Source organism: Xenopus tropicalis, chromosome 6 (genome assembly GCF_000004195.4).
Source record: "Xenopus tropicalis strain Nigerian chromosome 6, UCB_Xtro_10.0, whole genome shotgun sequence".
Lineage (NCBI taxonomy): Eukaryota > Metazoa > Chordata > Amphibia > Anura > Pipidae > Xenopus > Xenopus tropicalis.
In genome coordinates this window covers 55,861,365-55,888,488 of record NC_030682.2, presented here as the reverse complement: position 1 = coordinate 55,888,488, position 27,124 = coordinate 55,861,365, and the positions used below count along the sequence as shown (strand labels likewise).

The window sequence follows — 27,124 nt, the reverse complement described above, 5'->3', positions numbered from 1 at the left end:
AAATTTTTTCACCAGACATTGATTCACTGCGAAATTCCGCCATTCCGTCATTGGTGAATTTTTGTTGCGTCAAAAAAGTCGCAGTTGCATAATAAAAAACTGCGGTCCCAGCTAATATGTTGCAGTTACGTCAGAAATGTCACTCGCATCAAAAAAGTCCTTAGTACAAATTTATCAGTTTCACACATTTTTTACCAGTTTCATGAATTTTCTTCCAAAGAAAAACGGGACAGATTCACTTATCACTAGTTTCAATAGGCATATTTAGGCAATCTTTAATTGTAGGAATTTGCCACAATTCTACTGAAAAATTTCACTCATCACTAGTACAGGTATGGGACGCATTATCCAGAATGGTTTTTTCGGATAAGGGATCTTTCCATAATTTGGATCTCCATACCTTACAGTATGTCTACTTAAAGATTTTTTAAACATTAAATAAACCCAATAGGCTTGTTTTGCCTCCAGTAAAGGTTAATTATATCTTAGTTGGGATAAAGTACAAGGTTCTGTTTTATTATTACAGAGAAAAAGGAAATCATTTTTAAAAATTAGAATAATTTGCTTATAATGGAGTCAATGGGAGATGGCCTTCCCATAATTTGGAACTTTCTGGATAACAGTTTTCCGGATAATGGATCCCATATCTGTAGTATACCTTTATATAAGCTGTATATAATTATTTCAGCCATCTAAAATGGAAACGTATTGTGTAACATCATTTTGACGACTTATGTTACTGACATGATCAAACTAAAATACATTATCATTATGAAAAAACTAACAAATCAAACTGAACAATTATTTTTATTCAGTTTACTGCCTTGAACCAAAGATAATGAGAATTATTCCATGTTTTCTAACCATACCTAACCCACTTAAAACTGCATGAGTACACGAGCCAGGAAACAAAATGACAGTCCTCAGAGAATGAAGGAAAACAAGGTTAAACCGTATCAAAAGAGCAATGACTTGTTGTAATCACATTACCCATTCAACAGCTTAAAGTACTCTATCAGTGTTTTCCATGTGGATGCCCTCAAAGGACTGTCAAGTCTGTTTCACATCTTCCTCTCTTATCGCTGTATTTAATAGTGACAGTTTACCACTGTCTTATACACATTAACTGTAATGATACACCAAATTGCTGCGAGATGAGACCTCCTTTTCAGTTACTGAATCATTGTGATCTGTCACACAAAAACCTGAAATGTTTATTTTATCACAAGAGAATTCATGCCTTGGCAACTGTAGGAACTGCAAGTTCACTTAAGCCAGTTTAACCATTAAAACATATAGAAATAATTCAGTTCCTAAAAGTGAAATTGCCCAGTTGAAGGATTTATAAACTGAGGACTCCAGTCCTAGACTGACATATTTATATTTTATCATTCCACATGCTGTTTCACTTTCCGCAGCAGTGATCCCCAACCAGTGACTTTAAAGCGCTGAATTGTTTGGTTTAATACTGTCCCTGATAGCTGCTAGCTGTTCAGAACTAGCGACGATCAAATTTTTTCACCAGTTATGGATTTGTGGAAAAATTCCTTCATTTGCCATCTCAAAAATGGCGAAAAAATTCAGTGTGAAAATTTGGCAGCAAAAAAAGCAAGAAAAACACTGGAGAAAAAAAAACACTTGACTTCAATGCATTTGGAGTGAGAAAAATGTTGAAAAAACACTCACTGACCAATGTATTTATGTATGTATAACTTTATTTATAAAGCACTACTTACAAGGGTACACAGCGCTGTACAATCTTACAAAATACAAAATTACACACATGGAGGACAAGTAATATAATAAATAAATACAATAAATATATATATATATGTATATATATATATATATATATATATATATATATATATATATATACAGTAAGTGCCATGTGGTATGAGACACAGTAGGAAGGACGTCTCTGCCCCTGTAGAGCTTACTATCTAAGTGGTTTGGTAACGTACAGGCACAAATTGGAAGGTAAGAGTACAACAGGTATGCCCTTAAGCGCAGGACTAGGCAAAATGTATGTATGTATATCTTTATTTATAAAGCGCTACTTAGAATACAGTAGAATACATTAATACAAACAGGGGGTTATTAAGATAATAGATAAATACAAAGTATTACAATAAACACAAATAAATAAAAGATACAGTTGCAATAAGATAAGAGTCAAAGACACAAGAGGATGGAGGTCCCTGCCCCGTAGAGCTTACAATCTATATGGGAGGGTAACTTACAGACACAAGTAGACAAATAAAAGCACTGTAGGTCACAGTAGGTGACACTACAATATAAGTGCTAGTTCCCAGATCAGGTGCTGGGTGAGTGCTCCAAAAGGTAGTCTTTAAGTTTAGAATGTTTTAGTGCTCCAGAAGGTAACAGCTGAGCTTTTTCTTAAAGAGAGTTAGTGAGTGTTCCTTACAGAGAGATTCAGGGATAGAGTTCCAGAGGAAAGGAGCAGCAAGATAGAAAGGTTTAAGACCAGAGAGCGCAGTGGGTTTAGATGGTATAAAAAGACGGAGGCTCTGAGAGGAGCGGAGGAGACGACCAGGAACATGCAGGGAGACCAGTGAAGAAATGTAGTGAACAAAATGCTGTGGAAAAAATGCTCATTAACCTCAGTGTCAATTTTTGTTAATTGATTGTTAATTGAAGGTTAAACTGACATGGAAACATGTATGTACAGGTATGGGTTTAATTAATGTTTAAGTTACTTTTTAGTAGACTTAAGGTATGGAGATCCAATTTATGGAAAGATCCCTCATCCAGAAAAACCCAGGTCCTGAGTATTCTGCATAACAGGTCCCATACCTGTACATCTTAGCAGTGTTTCTTGCAAATTAGAAATGAAAATGGGAATTGGTAAAGAGCAAATCATAACTCAGATAAAACAATAGTACAGATGGGGCAATACCACAATAAATAGATTCACTTTTTTTATAGACCCACGCCACCTCATTTCTGACTTCACCAAGCGGGACAGGAGCAAGCGGGACAGGAGCGCGTCTCTAAATAGAAACCACCAGAGCCGGAAGCATGGTTCAGTTATGTCACTTGTGGTGAGGGAGGCAAAATAACTTTGCCTAAATGTGCCAGTGACCACTTCTGATGTGTGAATGTCAGCCAGAACCCACCTGACCCCGGATACCCGGGTACCCGCACATCTCTAATATATATGTACACTGTGCTGGAATATTTTTATATTATGAGGTACTGTAATTTTATGGCTTTGCCATAAAACTTGTGAAACAACAAGAAAATTAGCGAAACGCATTTGTCACGCGACTTTTTTCATTGGCCATGTCTTTTTTGTCGCCCGTGTCTTTTTTTTTACGTAACCGCGCCCATTCTGATGTGACCATGCCCAATTTGATGCAATTGCACCCTTTTTTGACAAATTTTTCCAAGCGAAATGCAGAAATATGCTGCGAATCCATGCCTGGTGAAAAAATTTGCTCATCACTACTCTCCATGTGTTTGTGTATGGGAGAATGCACATTATCGCCGATATGTAATAAATGGCACTAAGTTTGCCCAGGAGTAGTTACCCATAGCAACCAATAAGATGTTTGCTTTTTTTCTTTTGTAATTAGCTTTATTGAGGTTTTTAAGAAACAAAACATTGCATAGTGTATGATGCATATCAGTTAGGAGTACCAAAGCTTATATCCTATGAGTAAAATCTAAATTCAAATACTGCTGATATCTTTGTTTACCATCATCAAATAGGCAATGAGAGTTTTAGCATATATAATGAGATTATAACAGCAAAAACATATAACAACTATGTCTAGGATGTTGGCCTGAAAAAGGAACCTTACTTTATTTCATTCTTTTAATGAGATGTAGTTGACAAACCTCACTGTTCCCAGGGGGTCCATACTTCCAAGTAATGATCTATATTATGTTGAATAGTTGCTATTCCCAGCTCAAATGTTCTCTTGGCATTCACTCTGTTACTTATTTTAGCCATAGTTGATGGCTCAGCCCTTATCCAAAGATGTTTGCTTTTTATCAGGTGACCGATAAATGCTACCTGCTGATTGGTTGCTATGGGTTACTGCTCCTGGGCAATCAGTGCCTTTTATTACATAGCATTCTACTATACAGTATTAGTGGATAGGTGATGATGACCCTAACTCATGAATTGGGTAAAAAGCTGGTTTAAGCTGAATGCCAGTGTTCAGTCTGTTCACTTATAACCACAACAGCAGTGAACAAAGTGCAATTTCAATACATTTTGTTTTACCCATAATACAGCACAATTTTGGGTGCACTTTCTTTTACAAATGGGATGCTGGAGAGGGATTGCACAGATCTCCAACACTCCAACATTGTGTTCGCATGTTTCTTTAGGTACAAGCCTAATATGCCTATTGATGTAGTCTGCAGTGGGAACACTGGAACTGGAAGTGTGAGGAGGGCCCAAGTACCTTTAATGAATGGCATCAATACACACAAAGATTGCACTGATTTTTATACGGCTGCAATTTTAGCTTCATTGATCCCTTTTGTCTGTTGCCTGATCCTGGTCACTACTACCTATATGTTTAATACTAGAGGGTGCAAATTAGAGAGTTCATTAAACCCCTTTAAGGTTAGCCTCCAAATAAAGTTCATACAGTAGGTTACACACAGGCAAAATTTACTATTATATCTATTAAATTGAGTAATTAGCCATATAAGTTTTTCTTGAATAATCTAAGGCTTATGGAACTGGAAATACGTTCCTTTTTCTCTAATCATTTTTCAAGCTGCAGTTGATCATAATGAAAGAAAAAAGATACATTAGTCTTATTAATGCAGCCATTATCCTGTCACATTTAAATGTTCTTAATACTTTGTAAAGTGAAAAATCAATCTTAAGTTTACTTTCTATCTACATTATTGCCCTGCCATTCCTAGGAATATGATGAGGGGTTTTAATTTTGTTTAGCATTGTCTCTTTATATATCTTATGAATTTCAGTTCACGGCCCACTTTCACTTGATATGACTGGAGGCTGCTCTTATTTAAATAAAAAGGAAATCAAGCAACCAAATGTGTTAAAGCTTGACAGGCAAAACAGCTCTTTTCCTTCTGTAGACTCTAGATGTACATATCAAGCAGCATGCCTAAATAATCTGCACAGAAAGAATTGCATAGCCACATAAATCTACATATAAATCCAAAGCTTGTGGTGCTGTATCAGGAATTATAAGTTATGTGCGTCTATATCGGTTATTTACAAAGTTGTATGTGAGCCATTTCAAAGGAATTGTTAAGAACTTGTGCTTTCTTTGTACATACCATCAACATTTAACTAGCTCCTTATAAGTGATTCTGAGAGGGCAAAGACTGAGTATTATAAATTCTTACTGTTTCTTGTTTTCTTTTTCTTTCTCTCTTATTTTGTAAGTAATCCAAGTTTGTTAACACTATTAGAAGCAGGGCATGTTACTGCTAATAGCTTACTATAGAATCATTATGCTTTAATAAGAAAAGCTTAACTGGTTTATGGAGCGTGAATACATTGACAGTTTGTCTAGTAGCAGCAGAGGCAAACTTTAAGACCCCATAACCTTATTGTATTGCTGATTCATAGGATTTTCAAGCTTTGTACTGCAATAGAAAAACCCTTATCTCAAATTGATTAGATTTAGTAATTCTTGAATTGGCAGTTCATGGATCTGTTGTATTTAATTGTGCAAAAAGTAAATAGTATTATTGGAAGCAGGATACACCAGGCTCTTAATAATGCTACGTTATATACTCTGTAAGCCAATGGATTTCTCAGGCTGTTCCAGGACAGATAAGTGTAAATATTTGATACAGATGTCCTTTATCTTAGGATAATAACACTTGATAAACTTGGGATTTCCTTCCCACAATTCCCAAAAATTTTGCGAATCTTTCAAAAGATTCACAAAATGGCAACAACTTTTTTTTTTACATACGTCATTTTTATGGATGTGCACAACAATTTTTTTTATGTGGGCGACAATTTTTTGTCACGCGCCGCATTCATGCCTGCCGAGTAATTTTGACAATCACTAAATGTGATTGCTAGCTCTTGTAATGGCTCACCCTAGAAGTGGCAGATGACAGTGACTGCTAGTTAGCAGTGGCTTCATCCAATTGAGAACCACTGCGAGGTGGCTTTTTATTAAGGAATGGACACCTGCTAAGTACTACTGCCTGTTCCCAGTTCAGTGAAGTAATTTATATAATGTAGTAAATGTATTTAATGTATTAAATGCTGTAAGGTGCACTGCATACCATACTGAAGTAACAACTCAAGGCCTTTTAATAAGTGTTTGTTGTAAAAATCCCAGCTATGTTTTAAGAATTGCTGGAGTCAACATTATTGCAACCTTTCTTCCAGTCCTACAGTGAATGTCCATCTAAAAGGAATACATTAATGTGAAACATGTGCTCTAATAGGAGTTGTAGGGTGGTAACTCACCAGGATTATAATGGTTTAATAGCAATGGATATGAAAAGGGCACAAGTTCCAGGCAATAATTGTAACCCCACCAACCCAGAAAGTGTTTCATTTGTCAATATAGTTTTTGTGTGCAGGTTTTATTTTGAACTTTTAACAGAGGGAAAGCTTAGACCCTTGGTAAGCATTTTTAAGGTGTCCTCCCAATTTACCCTGAGATGATTGCCCTCTTCTTTTAAAACCACATTAGTCCAGGGTAGTTTTCTGAGGGCCATCCGCCATGTGATAGGCATTACATGAGCTATTTCTGGCTTTTAGCATGAGAAAGTTCATGGACTAAGCTTCAACTCTCGCAGGGGATGTTTGGAAAACTGGGAAAAGAAGATCACAGCCCACCCTGCAGAACACTAGCCCAGTGTGTTAGCAGCCTGAATTTAAAGCTAAACAATTGGGGGGAGGTGGTCTCCACAGTGACTTTCCTTGTCCTTTTAGTCATCAGTATGTTTTGTCAAATTTGTAAGTTGAGGTTTTCCTCTTGTGATTGTTGCCCTTCATTTTTTGAACATGTGAGATATTACTGTACTATAGGATCAATAATCCTCATCAGCAGCCATCAATCAGAAACGATGCAACTTGCAGCACTCCGTTTTACTGGTAGAGTATGGATTTTGTAAGCATGCTAATGTCACTTTGGGATGAACCAGCTGTTGTGTCAGTGTAGAATATGACTTTGACTAAACTGTACATATTATTATGCTAAATTCAATTACTGTTGTAACTATATTATTAAATGTGTTCCCTTCTACTTTTCAGTGAAATGTGATGAGCCATTGGTGTTGGGATTACCCCATCCGTCCTTCAGAAGTTCATCAATTAAATCGGGAAGTTATGCTCCAGGTTATGCCAAGCTCAACAAGAGAGACGGTATGATATTTTAACCTCATAAAAACATAATGCAATGGAGTTTTACCTATATGTAAGATCTTAAAAACTAATTGTATTCACCAGTATCATTATTCTATAAGAACTGATCGTATATCCAACCAAGGTCACAAGCATTCTGGATAATACATCCTATACCTGTATAATGAAAGTACTTTCATACTTTTTAATTCAAGATGGAAAGATGTAATGCAATGGTTGATGGTTAATAGTTAAAATGGATTGAGGTTTTACAAGAGCCAAGAAATATTTCTTCACTATATATCTTAGATAAGGTTTCCTAATAGAATAAATGAGCATTTTCTTAATCCACAATATTTAATTTTCTTCTGTTTATTTATTTAGCACCATGTGAAGAGAAAGTGTTGATTACTGGGACCCATTATGTGTTTTTGAAGTATAATTAGTTCATTTGTCTTGTGGTGACCTAGCACAGTATATGCTCCCCTTAGTTAATGTGTCTGGATCAGAAATTATTTTGGAAGGAGGCCCATAAATGTGGACAAAGTAAATATTGTTTCACTGTGTGAAAGGACTTTTTCAATTTAAAGAATAGAATGAACACATTATTATACAAGAATACAAAGAAAATTCTACAAGATACTGTAAAATTGGCCATTTGAATATAAAAATACAGTTTGCCTTAAAAGGGAAATTTAGTCTTTTGAAACTTTTTTAGATGTTGAAAATGTCATTAACTTTTATTCTGTATAATACATATTAAAGCTGCAGTGTCAAGAAAATGCACAGCATAGGGAGGGAGGGTGAGACACTGTAAGATGCTGGTTCTCTCACTGTCCAGAGCCAACTAAAGGGTCGTAACTCTCCCACTAGCAGCTACCTGTGAAACTTGAACTACCCAATCACCAACACCCAAGAATTAAGCAGACCCTCCTAACCCTGTCCTGCTTTCCTGCACTGCATTCTGGGTCATTGGGCCCAATTATCATTTCTACATATATAATGGATATTTTTCTTTTGTGTTTATATACAACACTGGTAGACAGATTATCCATGCCAACAATGTCAATGCAGACATTAGCTGAAGATTAACAGGGCTGTCAACTACCATTTGCAATTTGGCTCATTGTGCACAGGGATCAATCACAAAAAGCACTGGTCCCTAGTAGTGTTTGCAAGGGAATTGCTCAGCTGACACTTGATCCTATGCTTGCCCCAACAGAGCAGTATTAAAGCATATGTTTAGTTAATGTTGATGCAGGTATTACAATATATTTAGGCAATAACGTTGTGCTTATTTATACACAATTAAAGAGCTCAAATTGCAAAGATATTCATTATATAGTACAAATGCAAAAAGTAGTGATGAGCGAATCTGTCCTGTGAACCTTGCCACCTGCTGCACACAGGCACAGTTTCAAATCTTTGCACTCCCTGAATGAAGGGCAAGGAGTTGCACTTGCCTGAGTATGCACAGCTGGAATTATCTACGTGCAAGAAGGATGGAACATGGGCAGGACATTTCCATCCTCTGGCATGTTCCTTCCTTGCATGCCCCTTATGATACAGAAAAAATGAACAAGAGGAGATGCAAGGTTCTTTGATGCCCAGCACTTGCTTTATTCTCCCTGAGGCAGTTATTTACCCTAGAGCCAATTCTTTCACCCAATTTTTTTTTTCAGATTTAGACTGCTCAATGGTTGGTTGCTTTGGGTAACTGAAATTGGTCAAATTTGTTCCCTGTTGAAGGATAAATAGAATTCTGATGTATATTTAAATTCAGCTTCTATTTATGGTACTGAAAGGGATTATCCTAGTATATCACGCATCTGATCAATTGTTATATATTTGCAGCGTAATTTTTATGTGTTTACTTGACACCTAGGTAAAAGCAAACAAATACCAGAAAAATATTTTTTTTTTTTAAATGACTGGCCACACAGTATATAGTTAACAGATTAATCTTGTATTCCTTACATTTAAAAAGAAAGCTGAATGTATTTTGTGATAAGAATTGTGAGGACTCATTTCAGAAGTATTTTTCTGTTAAAAAAGGATTAAAAATAGATGTCTTCCATCAAGAAAAGGGAATTTAGCTCTATATACTATACAAAAAAAAAGCAAAATAATTCCTGCTACACAGCAGGTTTCCTAGTGAATGATAGCTCTGTGCTTGTTAGTGTCTAGCAGGGCAAATCCCTGCATGGTATTTTAACAAGTTGGTAAATGTGTCCTTTAATTGGTTTCCTTCAAAGGTCCCTTAGCTCCTTATATGTTATATTAGATCTAAATGGTATATTCACTTCAAAGAGAGCTGATGCATATAGTGTATAGTGTTGTATGATTCTCTTTGAGGGGGTGAATGGTGAGGGCAGGTATGGCTGGTACCCCAGCAGTAGTGATATCTTCTCAAGGTTTTTTTGTTTTTTTTACTTATAATCTATAGTAGGTTACAGGCTTTATATATATGCTAAAATTATTCTAGGAGCAGGCAGAGGATAACAGATAGCTGAGCAGCAAGAACAATTGCTTTTGAAAATAAAAGGATACACCTCACTTCTATAAACTGACATTTTGTACATTTAGATAAATATAAGTACTTATAAAGGGACTGTAGCATGATCATTTTTGTGCAATATGATATTTTTTCTATATCAATTTTAACTCAACACAGCACATTACCAGCCTGTTAATCTATTAAAATTGAATCAAAATTTGTGCAAAATACAAAAAAGGGGAATATATATTTTAAATGAACACATTCTGACTGTATCAAGTTTTTAATAATATCCGAAGCAATGCAATAAAGGGTGCAATGTTCTTGCAGGTCAAGTAACCCATAGCAACCAGTCAGATATCAGCAGACCAGGAAATGCTACCTGCTAACTGGCTGCTAATAGATACTTAAACTTGACCAAATTTATATGTTATTACTTAACCTCCATTGTCTCTTCAGTTAATTTGTTTCGGGGCCTAGCTATCACTGGAGTCAGATTTGTACAAGTCAATATATTCCTTTTTTTCTGGTAAAACAAGTATTACCTAAACATTTAGGGTGGGTGGCATAAGTGTAATATGAACAAGAAAAGAAAGTAACAGTGTTGGGTTATTATTCACTAAATATACCAGAGTGTTTATGAATCATTTTTTCTTTATCATTCAGTTCTAAAACACTCAGCCATAAAGAATATAAAATCCCATCATTAATGGAGCATTTCAGACATTGTCATTGTGAAATGCTTCTCTTGTAATCCTATAGGAGGTGAAAAAACCCAATAAAGTCAGTGCTATTTTTGTTGAAAAACATCCTGGTTCTTCTTTGACGTGCACTGATTTAAAATCCATTATTTATTAAGGGGAACATTTAAGAAGCCTTTGGGCTTGAGCCAAGATTTTTTTTTTTTTGTCAAGAAAAACTCACTTTGCATGAAGCATGCTATTCAGATGAAGAAACCCACACAAGACTTTGGGAACTCTTGCATGGTTTTAGGACCCAAATGCTCGAGCCAGAAGGCTTTGTGCTAAATGTTTATTTTTAGTGATGAGCGAATCTGTCCCGTTTCACTTCGACATAAAATTTGCGAAACGGCGAAAAATTTGCATTTGTCGAGTTTTTTTATTTTGTCGACCGCACTTTTTGATGCAACTGTGCCCAAATTTTGACAATACCGCGCCCAATTTGACGCACAATTTTCACAGAAGTTTTGCTAAACAATTAGCCAATGGCGAAATGCTGAAATCTGCTGCGAATCCATGCCTGGCGAAAAAATTCACTCATCACTATTTATTTTGAAAAGGACTTTTATTATGCAGGTTTTATGTCTGGGTGCTACTCTTCAAGGGGCCGCTATATTTTATTTTCAGATGTATTTTGCTTTATTTTGCTGGGCTTCTAAGGAAATACTGTTTTAGTAATTTGCCTAAGTGCCCTCTCTATAGCAGGCTGGCCTCACTTTTCAGAGTTCTTCTATACTTTGTTTTAGAGGAACAAGGGAAATAGAAAAGATGGTGGGTATGTCTGTTTGTGGAATATGAGGGGGTTAAAGTCTTACTGGTGGAGCTTTTTACAAAGTGTGAAAGGAAAAGTCCAGGAAATTAATTTTAGGGTTATGCTATAGATCAGTGCTGTCCAACTGGTGGCCTGCGACCCCCCTCTGTGTGCCCCCCCCCCCACCTGTCTGGCTGCTTTGATGGTTTACCTTTGTGCAAGCTTTAAATGGTATCAGTATTGAGATTAACTGGCCCCCTGCATAGTTCACACCTCAGATTAAGGCTGTAACTACCCTGTATTGTTTATACATATAATCCCATGTACTGTTCACACCTCTTAATCTCTGCATTGTTCACCCTCTGTATTGTTCACACCTCAGGATCAGATTGTAAGCACCCACATTGTTCACCTCTTCACACCTCAGACTGTAGGAACAGCATTGTGTAACTGTATGTACTGTGTATGGCACACACAGGCAGCATAGGGCAGACAGAGTATGGCACACACAAGCAGCTAAGGGCAGGCAGAGTATGACATACACAGGTGGGGTAGGGCCGGTAGAGTATGGCACATAGAGGCAGCATAGGACTGCCTAGTGTATGGCACACACAAGCAGCTAAGGGCAGGCAGAGTATGGCACACACAAGCAGCTAAGGGCAGGCAGAGTATGGCATACAAAGGTGGGGTAGGGCCAAGAGAGTATGGCACATACAGGCAGCCTAGGACAGGCAGAGTATGGCACACACAGGCAACCTAGGGCAGGCAGAGTATGGCACACATAGGCAGCATAGGACAGGCAGAGTATGGAACACACAGGCAGCATAGGGCAGGCAGAACATGGTATACACAGGCAGCATAGGGAAGGCAGAGTATGGCACACACAAGCAGCATAGGGCAGGCAGAGTACTGCCTCCTTCCACTGCAGAATGCATATATTTACTACCCCTTGCAAATTCAATGGTTTATGCTGAGTTTTAAGTTAGGTGAATGGTCCCAGTTTATTGTTTTTCTCTTTTGAAGTACATCAATCTAGTTAGCCTTTTCCCCCAAAAGAATTTTAGAATTCTAAGAATTCTAGGTGTGAATGTACTGTTAGTCAATTAAATGTCTAATGAGCTGGACCCTTACCCATGTCCAAATCTTGTTGTTTCACATGCACAATTGCACGTTTTTGTACGCAGCGGTAACAGCTTCATCAAATTGGTCACTAACTTGCAGCCATATTTTTGCTGGAATTGTAGTAAAAAATACTGTGTGGTACAAAACAGGGCAACTTGCAACCAAAAATGCACTTTGCACATTGCACTTGTGGCCTTTAATCTTCCTTATAAATTGTAGTTATTCCTGGACAGTCCATCAAAGCCCTTGAGCCTTTCATTTCAGCCCTAAGAGTTGGAAAGAGGGTCAATAAAAATGTTTTAAAAAACATACTTCTTAAAAATAATAAATATAATATGCAAAATCTAACAATTATCGTTCTATAATTATAAAAGCTTGACTGTGTTAAGTTGAAATCAATAATTAATTTTGCAGGGAACCTGAAAGCTGGCAGAGTGTGAATAATACCTATTTCTGCATGCTGTGTTGCTTCAGTTCTATAAGTCAATTCTTTTGGAATTTAAGGCGGGCACAACTTTAATACAGTAAAGAATACTTTTAGTATTAAATGACCTTAGGGGCTGAATAATAGCAACAAGAGTAGTGTGGTTAGTTATTAGTAATATTAAATTATAACTTATGCTGCAAATTTTCCGCAGACATGGACCGTCAATTATTGAAATTACAGGTAATTCCAATTAATCAAGAGGTTATTTAATAAATGTTTCCAGCATTTCTAATATTTAGGTTGGGTTGTCCTTGCAGTGCTAGTCCAATGTCATTTGCATTAATTTCATTATTTAAAATCATTCCCTTGTTCACTTTGAAATAAAATAGCTATTTTTAAAGTAGGTCAAAGAGATGGCAGTTTTCTCCCCATAATTTCTCAGCATTGTATTCAATTGAGATGATAGAAAATAATTCTGTAATCTCTCTTTTACCTCTAATGCAAGTGTTTCATAAAGCCCCCAAATAGCTGCAACTCTTCACTAACTCCTGTATAATGTTAGGCTTGTGATGGGGGCATGATAACTTTTTATTCACCTCTGTGGGATTCAGACTGTGACTTTACAATAGCTGATTAATAAGAAGCTGCCTTTTCTAAAGGCAGGTTCATGCTTTCAAAATTCAAAGGTTTGGCATTCAAAGACAAATGTGAAACACGAATGCAGAACATATTAGGATACCAGTCACAATGCAGTACCTTACAATGCAATACATCCCAATGATTGATGAAAGTTTTACCTCTAAGCTCAGGCTTCCTTTGTTCCAATGTTTCAAGCATCAAGAGACTAAGAACTGGCTGGACTCAAACATTCCATACAATAAGATTCTGTCCCTAATTTTTAACCTAACAGTCACTAAGCTGCTCTAGGGAAACCAAATCAAAGTGGGGAAAAGAAATGTATGATTAATTGCCTTTTGTGCACATTAAACATTCTCTATTAATCAAGTTAAGTATGTGCATAATTGTGGTGAAATTTAAGAATCTCTATTTGGAAATCCCTATGTCTCTCTAACCCTAAATCAGAAACCAGACAAATAACTTGGATAGATTGGTGCAAATATGACAAGGATATAAATTCATTTTGAGAGTTCTTGAGTCTTTGGTGTGTCATTTCCAGGGAGTACAGTATTTGTTTGTATTTGTTTGTATTATTAAATGCTTGGCATACCAAACCACAATGTGACTGAATTCCTTGCAGCCAATCAGTTGACTTCAAAGGGGGCTAGGATATAAAAATAAACCCGACATACAGTATCTACAGTATTTCCCAAATAAAATATATTCTAATTTGAGATATTTAATGGTTTATTAATGAGTTTTCTCAGTTGAACATCAGTCCATCTGCAAACACCACAGTCATACAGTTTGGGCATCTACACATGTTTGTTTGACCATGGAAATCACTGAAACATGCTGTCTGGTGACATTGTATGGGAATTGTTTGCAGCAAAAAAAAACAAAACTTTGAAAGCTAACTAATATATATATATATCTTATATATCCCCTTATCTATCCCCAAAACCACTTTTTATTGCAATTAAAGATCCTTTAGGGATGAGCGAATCTGTCCCATCTGCAATTTCTAATCTGATGCGACCGTGACTTTTTTGATTTGACCGCAATGTTTTTAATGCGACCATGACTTATTTCACACACCCACAACTTTTTTGACGCAACCATGGATATTTCCTCATTGCAATGAATTTTTGCAGCAGTTTCACAAAAATTGCCAATGCCGAAATGCAGAATTTCACAGTGAATACATACCTGGCAAAAAAAATTAGCTCATCACTAATCCCCTTTAAACATGTTAGAGCAGTGCTGTACAACTCTGTGTGCCCCCCACCTGTCTTGCTGCTTTGATGGCCTACCTTTGTGTAAGATTTAAATGGGAACAGAATTGAGATTAACTGTCCCCCTGCATGGCTCACACCTCAGATTCAGGCTGTAATCCCCTTGCATTGTTTAAAAATGTAATCCCCTGTGTTGTTCACACCTTTTCGTTTCTGCATTGTTCACCCCCTGCATTGTTCACACCTCAGGCTCAGGCTGTAATCACCCACGTTGTTTACCTGTTCACACCTCTGACTGTAGGAGCAGTGCCAGCATTGTGTGTATTGTGTGTACACAATTGTGTGTACTACCTGCCCTACACTGCCTGTGTGTATGGCACAGGCAGGCAGTGCATGGCACACACAGATAGCATAGGGCAGGCAGAGTATGGCACACACAGGCAGCATAGTGCAGGAAGAATACTGCCTGTGTGTGCCATACTCTGCCTGCATTATGCTGCCTGTGTGTGCCAAACTCTGCCTGCCCTATGCTACCTGTGTGTGCCATACTCTGCCTGCCTTATGCTGCCTGTGTGTGCCAAACTCTGCCTGCCCTATGCTACCTGTGTGTGCCATACTCTGACTGCCCTATGCTGCCTGTGTGTGCCAAACTCTGCCTGCCCTATGCTACCTGTGTGTGCCATACTGTTCCTGCCCTATGCTGCCTGTGTGTGCCATACACTGCCTGCCCTATGCTGTCTGTGGGAGGTGAACCTGGCAGGGGTTTGTTCTGGGGATTTGTTAGCAGTTGGATTTAGCCATTAACTGGTCCCTAAGGTGTGTAACTATATGCTGGGGGTTTCTGTGCTATCCACAGGGGAGTAGGAGGAATATAGATTTTTCACATATGAAAGATGGGTGATATCCCCACAGTGAGCACTAACCATTTGGGTTTATGCTGCACTACCACCATGAATGTGGGCATAGTCTTAAAAGCTCTTGTGATAACATGGGTGTGGTTTTAAAAGGGGAGTGGCCAAACTGGCTTCCATTAGTGGCCCTCCACTATGTATGCTAGAGAAATTCCGGCCCTCAGCACCACAGAAGTTGGACAGCACTGTGTTAGAGAACCATAGTTATTCTAAGAAGAGCATTTCAGAAAGGAATATCATTCATCCAGCCTTGTGACCTAAAAGCTTTAAAATTTAGCAGGCCCTTCATCCTATACTTTACTATCTACATTATCAACACTAGCCGAAGCTTTGAAAGAATTACTGGCATCTCTTTTCTCAGATGAAGTACAGCTCTTCAACAACTTTAAATGTACTTTGAAGTGTTTTCTATTTTACAATTTTCCAGAGTAGCAGGAGCAGCAGCATTATAAGCCACAGTATATTTGTTCTTAAGCTTTCAAAAGAATTTATAAGGGGGTGGGGTGTATATAATGTGAATAGTGTTTTTTTTGTATATTTTAAAGAAAAGCTAATGCTGTAATTTGGTTTAATAAAAATCAGTAGCAGAAAAATATTTGCAATGTGAAAATGTGTGCCTCTGTGCAAACTAATTTGCTTTTGTGTGCTCTTGTGAAAACAGAAACTCTTTAGAGAATAGTGAAAGAAAGTTTGTGAATGTTATAGTTTGTACCAGTGCACAGTGTATGTAATAAAACTTAAATAAAGAGTATAGTCCACCGTTAACCATGTTCTAAATCAATGTTTTGAATGGTATACTACCGGAAGGTAGTTGAATCTGCTAACCCCCATTTTCTTTTCTGTACTACCCCAGTTCTTCAATAAAAAATGTTAGTTACAAAAAATAAAAAAGGATACATCACCTTCAAGCATGCCTTAAAAAGTCTGCAATGCAATAACAGTCTATTGAAGAATATTACATTACAAAAATGTGAATTGTAATTCTTATGTGTGTGCAATTTTTTCCATTCACAACTTTTATAACATTCCCCCTAGAATCTCTAAAACAGAATAGAATACAAATACAAGCCAAATTTCACAAATCATTCAAACTTTCTCCTCCACGAAATACTCTGGGAGATTCTGGGAGAACAGCAGTCATTTGAACACTGACTCTCTCCCAATGCTAATTATACAGGCAGGTAGATTTATCAGTTCTGTGTTTTTCTATTATTATTCTTTATTGATATTGCACCAACATATTCCATAGTGCTTTACAGATATTATTCACCATTCACACCAGTCCCTGCTTCAGTGGAGCTTAGAATCTAAGGTCCCTATCACATTCATATAAGCTATGGACAGTTTTACTAGGAACCTATTGACATGCCTGTATGTTTTTGGATTGTTGGATGAAACCTTGCCAAAGATGTGGAAAACATAGAAATTCCTTGCACATAGTGGTAGAACCCATCTCTGCAAGGCAGCTGTCTGTGCTAAACTATACACTGCACTTGCTAGATTCTGTTGCCAGCTGTCACTTTGAGCTCCTGTGTGCATGCTAGTTGTGCGCTGCTAATAGACTTTGGTTTAGGAAAGAAACCAGACGCAGCTACAGAGGGGATATAAACACTAACATTTCTCATTCCATATGGTTGTCTGTATGATCAGGATTAAATAGACTCTGCTTGTTTACAAGCCATCCTATTTAAATGTGATGTCAAAAGGAAGGCAAAGCACAATGATGCATGATAAACCTGTAATTCAAGCAACTTATTATAGATCTGCTTGGATTCCCTGTCTAAAAATCAGACAAGACTATAGACTTTAGTCACCTTCATGGAGGGTGATTAGCAAAAGAGGATGTAGTGTGTTTACTACACTTTACCCCCCAAAAAGTTTAGTGAATTTATTTGCCACATTTTTAATGGACTTAAGTTGCTAAGTACCACTTAAAGCATATGTAGAAAACTTTTATCCACAAATAATATTTCCCTCCAGAGAACTTTTCACCAAAATGTAATAGTTTACAGTAATGCTGAAACAGCGTAATAATTTGATTTCTAAAGTTCATCATACGTCAGCTGGGGTTCCCTCATACTGCAAAATTTCCTTTGTAATGAAAAATAAAATGGAAACATAAATAAGTTGAAGTCTTTTACTCATTTACAGCAAAGGGGTCTCCATCAAAGAAAATTAAAGCTGAATCGATGTGTTCAAATAAAATAAGATAAAAATTTTATTTTATTAATACTGCTAAATTATTTGGGTTTATCTGAAGATCAGATTAGATTTTAGGTCAGATTAATAAAGGATTTCAGATATTTTCAAGCAGCTCACATAGTTGGCCTTTCCATGCTATGCTTAAGAAGACATCATTAAACTTTTACAATTAGCCTACAGTAAATCTTAAAATGACTGTACATATTACCTAAATACTTGTTCACTTTCACAATGTAATTTGTTAAATAGTTATTCAGTTCTCAGTTCAACTTGCCACTGGCTTAGTCTCTTGCAAATTAGAACCCATTTCGTAAAACTTCTTGGAACTGTAACTCTTATTTTGTAGAATACTTTTTAACTATTTGTTTCTACAGTTCCCATGGTATTGCTGACTGTATAAGGGCACATGGTTTTCTTTCTTAATTAAGTTAGGTTGAGTTCTTAGGTGTCATGTTTGTTCCAAGAGTGACACTCTTCTGTAATAAAGAGTAATTGAACTGAGCATGGTGCACAAGGACGGAAGAAATATCTTTTCTAACTGAGAACAGTTAGAACAGGCTTCAGCTGATTTATGTATTGCTCTTGGGCTCACAAACACACTGTGCTGCCAGAGCCTTCACCATTTGCATTCCCAGTGGCTCAGCAGGGCTGTCCAACTGGTTGTATCCCTCTCAGGTATTTTTTTGTTACCCCTTCCTCAATATGGGCTCCTAAGACTGTTGTGTGTGACTGTAATCATGTTGATATAATGTGACCCATGAACCTGAAGTATGCCAGCTAATATGTCCACCATTTGGTGAGAGGGGGAGAGCATATTCAATAGAACAGGTATGGGATCTATTATCCAAAATGCTTGGGACATGGAGTTTTCTAGATAAGGGATCTTTCAATAATTTGGATTTCTATACCTCAAGTTTGCTAAAGAATCATTTAAACATTAAACCCATTGTTTTTCCATGAATATGGAGCATACAGTAGCACCATAACAGTACAAGGTACTGCTTAATTATTACAAAACAATAAAATCATCTTTAAGTATCAAAATTATTTGCTTAAATTGAAGTCTATGCTAGCTGCTCTCCCCATAATTCAGAGCTTTCTGGATAACTGGTTTCTGGATAACATATCCCTACTCTAATAAAATACCCAGGACCCTATAGAACAATATTATTTTACCTTAAGTAAAAAAGCACACAAAATAATTTTCTACATTCCCCAAACCATATATAAATGAGCTACAATAACTTGCTTTGGAATATAGTCAATCTACAAACTGATTTTTGGTCAAAAGACAATAATTTGAGTTACACTTAGTTAGACTTTAGTGGTTGATTACTAATGTATATAAGCAAGACAGTTGGTAGCCAGGAGCTAAGGCTTACTACTAGGGAGAGTGACAGGTGATATTCCTAGAGCTATTAGGCTGAACCCCCACTTGGCCAATGATCTGATGTCCCTTCCTAACATTACCCATATTCTGGTATGACTATAAAGTCTGGCTCCCAAGGTGCTCTTAATATACCACTGCTTATTTACTTATTACCTATGTGTATTTTACATTTATACTATTTAGTTATAAGAAAATAATAGTGATATAATTGTGTCAATTCATACCATACTGATATACATTTTACATACAAAAGAAAGGGAAAAATATATAGTGTATTGAGCACATTGAGCAATTTCTACATGAAATAAAAGAAACCTTTAAGAGTGCATACATGCATGCCATAGCCTATACCTTTTCAAGAGGATTTAAGTGATGTCAAAGCATCACACATTTCCAGCTGTGAGGAAAATTGGGTATTGATCATAATTCTTAGGATATAAAGGAATGCACATCAATAAAGGAGCTTCCTGAAATGCTGGGTATCTATAAAAAACTGCATTGCTTCCCTTGATTTGCATTTCATTTTTCCTCTTGTAAGCAAACCAATTCTCTCTTAATGAAAAACAGAGTGGCAAGCATTTGTGTGCAGCTTGCACAGACGGTTGACAGAAAGTAAAAATGGCATTGATCCAGACAAAGTAAAGTGCTTTTCTGGTTTGTGAAACTTGTTTTGATTGGTGGCAGCAAATTTTTATTTCCAAGTTCAGGAAAATAACAACCTTCATTATTTTACTCTTTCTCAAGTTTGTCTGCAAAGGATTGTTCAGCATTAGAGATTTCCCTCACTTAGCTTACAGTCTAAGTCGTGGGGAGAAGGTAAGTGACTTACTCAAGGTTGCTTGTCCAAGAAGTAAGGCAGGATTAATAACAGATCTATGTTCCCTATAATTTTCTTACTTGTAAAACTGCATGATATTCGCTTAGACATTGTAAAAGCTAAGAGGTATTAACCTGTAATAAGTTAACTACAGCATCAACACGCTAACAGGATTTTCAAACTTGATATCTGACTGTTTATCAGAAAGGAATCGGTCGGGCAGACCTGTTAGTGAACCCCATACACTGGATAATAAGCTGCTGACTTGCTCTGCAGGGACCAAGTCAGCAGCTATTATCGACTGGTATATAGCTACTTTAAAGAAATACTGTCATAGGAAAACATGTTTTTTTCAAAACACATCCGTTAATAGAGCTTCTACAGAAGAATCCTACATTGAAATTCATTTTTCAAAAACACAAATAGATTTTTTTATATTTAATTTTGAAAGTTCACATAGGGCTAGCCATATTCTTCATTTCCCAGGGTGCCACAGCCATCTTTACAGCTGAGCTGCAAGTTAAAGTGATATCACCCCCCCCCCAGCAGCCGATCAGCAGAACAATGGGAAGGGAGCAAGATAGCAGCTCCCAGTTGGTATCAGAATAGCACTTTACAGTAAGAAATCCAAGTCCGGCTCAGGACTCCTCCAGTTACATGGGAGTAGGAGAAACAATAGATTATCTGAAAGCAGTTCTAATTTGTAGCACTGGCTCCTTCTGAAAGCTCAGACTCAGGCACAATGCACTGAGATGGCTGCTTACTTACCAATATTACATCTAAAAAGAATACATTTGTTGGTTCAAGAATAACATTTTAAATAGTAGAGTAAATTATTTGCCATGTGAACAGTGTAATTTAGAAATAAAAAGTACACCATAAAAATCATAACAGTATCCCTTTAACTGTAATTTGGGAGGTGTTGTCACTGTGACAGATGCGCAAAGTTATCTGCTATAGGCAGCAAAGTTCTGTTTTACTGCTTTAGGCAGTATTTCATGTGGTTGTGTGACATCAATTCCAGTTAGGCCAACATGCCTTTCAAGATGCAAGAGAACTAAAGTAGCTGTAAACATATTTTGTTTAAGAGAGAAATGGTAAGATGCTTCCTCTGTCTGCCTTCATTTTGGATTTTGTCATACACTGAAACAGAAATAGACAAAAATCTTTTCTCCCACACATATCACTCATCATTAGACCCTCAGGACAGCAAAGAAGCCACAAAATATATAAAATTCCCCACTATGAGGGTAAGTCCCAGTCTCTTTACATTAAACCTGAGATTATTGCTATTTTATGGAGGAGAAAATCTGCATTTAAAAAAACCATAGAAAATGCAGAGTTTTCAATAAACATTCTTAACTTACTGTAGTTGTTGCATTCCTAGTATAGTGAATGGAATATTTGCATTTATCTGTGTTTAGTATATTTATCCCCATGTATATCATTTTCTTTCTTTGCCTTCTGGGGTTTTAGTTTTCTACCCCTTTATAACTCCATCTCTTCCCCATTCCTTTACCTCTATAAAGTCTGTCCTTTATCTATTGTTTCCAGAACTTCTTGTCCTACGGGCCAAAAGGTATTTTCTGCATTTTCGTGATACTGACGCTTAAAAACTACTCTTCAAACTATCAATGTACAATAACAGGTCATGTTGATCGTTTTTCACTGATAGGACTGTTTGTGTAAATAATTGTTACTTGAAGTTCCTAAACCTGGCTGTTTTGCCAACCTGACTGTCCCTGACTGTGGATATTTTTTTTCCGATTCAGATTTTTAGAGATTTACTATTTGACAAAACTGCTAAAAATCCAAATCATTACAATGTTAGTAAATCTACCCCTAACTGAATACTATTGCACAAATATGGCAGCCCCCGTTATAGATAAAGATGGAGGACCAGATAGGTAATAAAAAGCATCAAGCAGTACTGTTATGACAAAATGATAATGTTTATGCAAAAATAAAGTTATGACAGATGTAAAAATAGTTTTGTTTCAGGTGCCGGTATTTCTTTAAGGGATGCCTTTAAATCTTCTTTCTCCAATTTCCTGAGGGGACAGAGCCATAGCTCTTAGCTTTTTTTCCATCAGCCCTCTGTATCACAGTGGCAATATATGATGTAGAATGAGTGCTCAGAGTAGCCAATACTGTTGGCTGGGTAAAGAGCACCAACAAGCAGATTCAACATATTTTACAAAGTAGTTAAACATTATAAGTTTTTATACGTTTGGTGGCATTTAATATACCTAGACACAAACTCATTATGAGAAGTAACAATATAGATTCACACATAATCCAGGCCCCTTTGATATATAACTACAGGTGTTGTATTTGGTCTGTAAGTGCTTCCCTTGCCAGTTGTTTATCCCCATACAAACATCAATAATAAAACTAAGGTAACATGGTCTGTATAATTTTTACATTTGTCAGTTAAGATGGAGTAGTCTCATTTTCCCATTTTAAATTACAAAGCTATACTGAGAACAGCCAAATGGTAAATCTTCCAACATTTGCTGGATATTGTGACGTTTATATGCGTACCCATAACCGAGTGAAGAATAATACGGCTGTTGAAATGATTTACTATAATACTTAAATAATAATGCATAAAAAAAGTTTGTTCTAGCATTCATAATGTGCATATATCATAAAGATGGCAAAGAAGTCCATTAGAAATTTCAGGTACACAAAATTGTTTCAGCACAGGCTGTTTCTGCAGCAAATTTATAACTAGAGTTAGGCTGGCTGCTTTGCACAGTAACTTACCTTGCCTCTTTTCCTTTCAGAAAGTCTACATCACATTGTTGCTTTACCTAAGAAAAAATTTATGCAGCGTATCCATAGAATCCATCACAAAACTACCTTGACTGCCCTTAGCACTAAATTAAGCAATTTGAGTATGATGGCAATGCCAGCATTGGTATTGTAATAACAGTGAAGAAGAAGGCAAACAAGCATTCTTCAAGCTGTTCTTTAAGCTTAGCAGCTCCTACCTTTAGTTAGTGGTTTTTCTAACACAGGGAGATTAACAGGCACATTTGATGTGCTATCATTTCACTTGCCTGAGGTGGTAGTACACTGAAATTATGATGATACTGAGAAGGCAAACACATATATGAATGAAACCACCTTGTTTTTCTGCCAAGTGTTTCCTCTTTCCTGGCATGCTGTACCTATTTGCTATATGCACAAAGAGGGGATTTAAAACTAAATATTAATTGATATAAACTTAGTCAGTGCAGTCTTTTTCAGCACTTTTGCAAAATACATTAAGGGGGCCATTTACTAACAGTCAGATAAGTCCCAGCTTTTTTTCTTATTAGCATTAAAAAAAATAAATCTAAGATTTACTATGGGACAAAACTGCAACAATTCCGAATTCCAAATACTCCATCTAAAACTTGTAAAGATCATGTAGAAGTCAATGGCAGATGTCCCTTGCCTTCCCTGGATGATCTTTCTTTGCTTCGAAACTTACGGAAAAGTCGCAGTTATAGTGCGACAAGTCAAAACATTTTCACAACTTTCCCCACACATGCTTTTTCAGTTCACATTTTTGATAAATGTCTGACATTGGTGGAAATGAGGTTATTCAAAGTTTTAAGGAAATTTGCCTACACATTTTTGTTTTTAGTGGTTTCTGAGATATTAGCAGTTTTTGGCTCAATAGTGCTCTTTAAAAGGCACAGTTTTAAAGACCATAACTGACATTGCACTGCCTGCACAGATATGTAGGGTTGCTGACACTGACTAAAATTGCTAATCTCAGAACCCACTATAAAAAATTAAATTAAATGAACATTTTAAAAGTGCTCAGAGTAGTGCTCTAAATAAGTTTACATCAATACATTTTTTTGGGTTTAAATGTCTTTTTAACATAGTCTGCATAATAAGGATAACATATATTTTATGATAAATTTGCATGCATACCTTGGCATTGCAAATATCATTGCTTTTTATTAGTGATGAGCGAGTCTGTCCCATCTGGCTTTGTGAAAAATTAGCAGAATGCCCTTTTTTGACGTGACTGTGCCCATCTTGATCTGACCACAGCCATTTTGATGTGACCAGGCCTATTTTGCAGCAACCGTAAAATGCGGAAATTCTCTGCGAATCCATGCCTGGCGAGAAAATTCGCTACTGTCCCGTTTCACTTCGCCATAAAATTCGCAAAACGGCAAGAAATGGCAAGAAAATTTGGGAAACAGCGAAAAAATTTGCACAACAAGTTTTCCGCTGTGAATTTTCAAGGAAGTTTCGCAAAACAATTCGTCAATAGCGAAATGCGGAAACTCGCTGCGAATCCATGCCTGCCAAAAAAATTCACTCATCACTAGAAATGTACTCCCTTTCCTACAGTACGGTATACACACTCAGTGAGGTGAGTAGCACCAGATGATTTCTGGTTTTGTAAGTTTACTGTGTGACATTTATTTGATGTCTTGGTGCTACATGAAGATTACTGTTCAATGATGCTTTTAAGTATCTTAAAGACCCATAGGGTTAAGAGTCTCTATGTATGGAAATCCCCTACAAGTTATATTCCACTAGTTACTAGGCAGAAACTCTTTAAACACTCTGGGGAGCCTGCCCAGTAAAGAGTTCTGCCCTAGAGGGACAACTCATTTAGCGGGGCAGAGACCACATGAATGTGGTTTATTACAGGACTAGCCTCATCAGGAGTACGATCAAGGAACTAATTATTAGTGATGAGTGATTTTTTTCGCCAGGCATGGATTCGTAGCAAATTTCTGCATGTTGCTATTGGTGAATTGTTTCGCAAAACTCCTGTGAAAATTCGACCTGGAAAAATTTGCAGTGCGTAAAAACAAATTTCATTGTGTGTCAAATTGGTTGCTTCAAAAAATGGCACGGTCGCGTAAAAAAAGGGTGCAGTTGCATTAAATTGGGAGCGGCCAACATTTCTGTTGTTTTGCGAATCTTTTTGCCATTTCAAGAATTTTATGGTGAAGGGAAACGGGACACTAGTCACTAGTGTTGAGCAAATCTGTCCCATTTCGTGATGCAAGCAAAATTTTAAGGCCGTTTCACAAAAATTCCGCCAATGGAAAAACGTGAAATTTGCATAGAATCCACGCCTGGTGAAAAATTTTGCTCATTGCTATTTATTAAAGTAAGGCATAGTTAGAACAGCCTTGTGCTTTACCTAAGGACTGATAGTTGGCAGTAGCCCTTGTTTATGTATAACTGGTCTAAAGGGACTGAAGCACAGTGCATAGTGCATAGTACATTAAGGATTTTAGTATTTCATGCCCCAAACTGTTTCCACTAGAGGGAATCCAGACCACTATAAACCCAAATGTCAATAATGTGCCCTATATCAAGGTTGTGATTATACAAATCTGTAGTTTGTTTATTCTGTTAGCTTTATTAAACCTCACCTGAATAAGAAATAAAAAACCTACCAGGCTATCTCCGCAGGGTTGTCGCCGAACTCTGCTCTACCTATGACTGTATCTGATCATATATAATACTACAATAATTGACCTTATTGATAAACCCTATGGTGTAGTTCAATAAACCCTTTTGTTTTGCTTACAAGAACCTTTTGGAGTCCTATTTTTATTTATATAAACCATAAGAGAGGTATAGTTTATCATTTAATACATATACAGATGCCTGAGACTTTATACTTTTGTTTTTGCCGCTGAATATTTTTATTCCTGCTTTTTAGACTTACTCTTATTTATTTATATTTTTAAAACCCCTTTCATATTTTTAAACGGGAATTGTTGCTATTGAGAAACAATCAATAAGCTGTAGCAGAGATTTCTAACAGTCTATTATTTTCATTCATGTTGTGCTGATAGCCTGACCTCACTAAATCCAGCATGGGTCAGCATTTTGCACTGCACAACTGATATATAGCAAGGTGGTTTGCAGTAGGAAGCAGACTAATTAACTAGTTAGATCTCAATATCTATAAGAAATAAATACATCAAACCAATTAGTGAAAAAAAATTAAGCATCTGCTGCAGTTTGGGTGCATTTTTATGTCAGAAAGTGTCCTTCTAAAAGTATTTCTTAGCAAATTTCTGCATTTTGCATAGAACTCAAAATTACGTAAATGCTCCAGACAAACGTGAAGGTAGACAAAATGCACATAATATCCCCTCCTATTTATCAATAATTGCATACCTCAAAAGGGCTTGAAATAACTGGGCAGAACCAAATGATGCCTGGGTGTAACTGGGTCTAGCTAAGGTGGATCTGGACCACAGTCTCCATTGCCTATTTTTAAATTCTTCAATGTTGGGATGTATGATTTAAGATATCAGACTGCAAGCCTAGCGCCTAGGAAAGAGCACCTCTTTCAAGAAAATTTCAGATTTATAATGAGCATAAGATAATGAGTATCTAAATAAGGCTTAGCTGAGGCCATATAAATAGTAACACTGAACTGTTAAACTAAATAAATATAACCTTAGACATATCAGAAAATAAGGAAACACTTTTTAAGAAATTACATAGTTTAATAATTAAAACTAATGCTTTACATTTTATGCCGATATTTTATTTTCAAACAAAAAAAAATGGCTACCCTGATTGTTTTGGAAAATCGATAACTACTGATTTACTTTTATAAAATTAATACATGTCTTCTAGTCCCAATCTGATGAATAACAACAATATAGTCACATGCAGTCCCAGAACTACTTCAAAACATAACTTATATAAAAAAAAGTTACCAGTAACATCATGTTACTTTTCTTCTGTCGGCAGAATGTTAAGGGACCTGGGAAGTGTAATTTTTTTCTTTAACAGAGCACCTCCCTGAGGAAACCACTTAGGATTTGGATTCACTGATTGTACCTAACTAGTGATGGGCAAAATGTTTTGCCAGGCATGGATTTGTGGCGAATTTCCGCGTTTCGCCATTGGTGGATAGTTTCGCGAAACGGATGAAAAAATTCCTGCGGAAAAATTCCCTGCACGTCCAAAAATTGTCACCCATGTCAAAAAAGAATAGTCGTGGGCGTCAAAAGAATAGTCGCGCGTCAAAAAAGAATAGTCGTGAGCGTCAAAAGAAAAGTTGCGCATCAAAAGAATAGCTGCG

General features: G+C 36.7%; 1 protein-coding gene across 2 annotated transcripts in view; it reads left to right on the top strand.

Annotated features, from left to right (window-relative positions):
• cntnap2 (contactin associated protein 2) overlaps positions 1 to 27,124 on the top strand; it is an 892,460-nt gene that overhangs the window by 251,852 nt on the left and 613,484 nt on the right. For both annotated transcript variants that reach the window (XM_031903464.1, NM_001079264.1), the window contains 1 exon segment: positions 7,244 to 7,354. In XM_031903464.1, the coding sequence (XP_031759324.1) occupies positions 7,244 to 7,354 (111 nt within the window).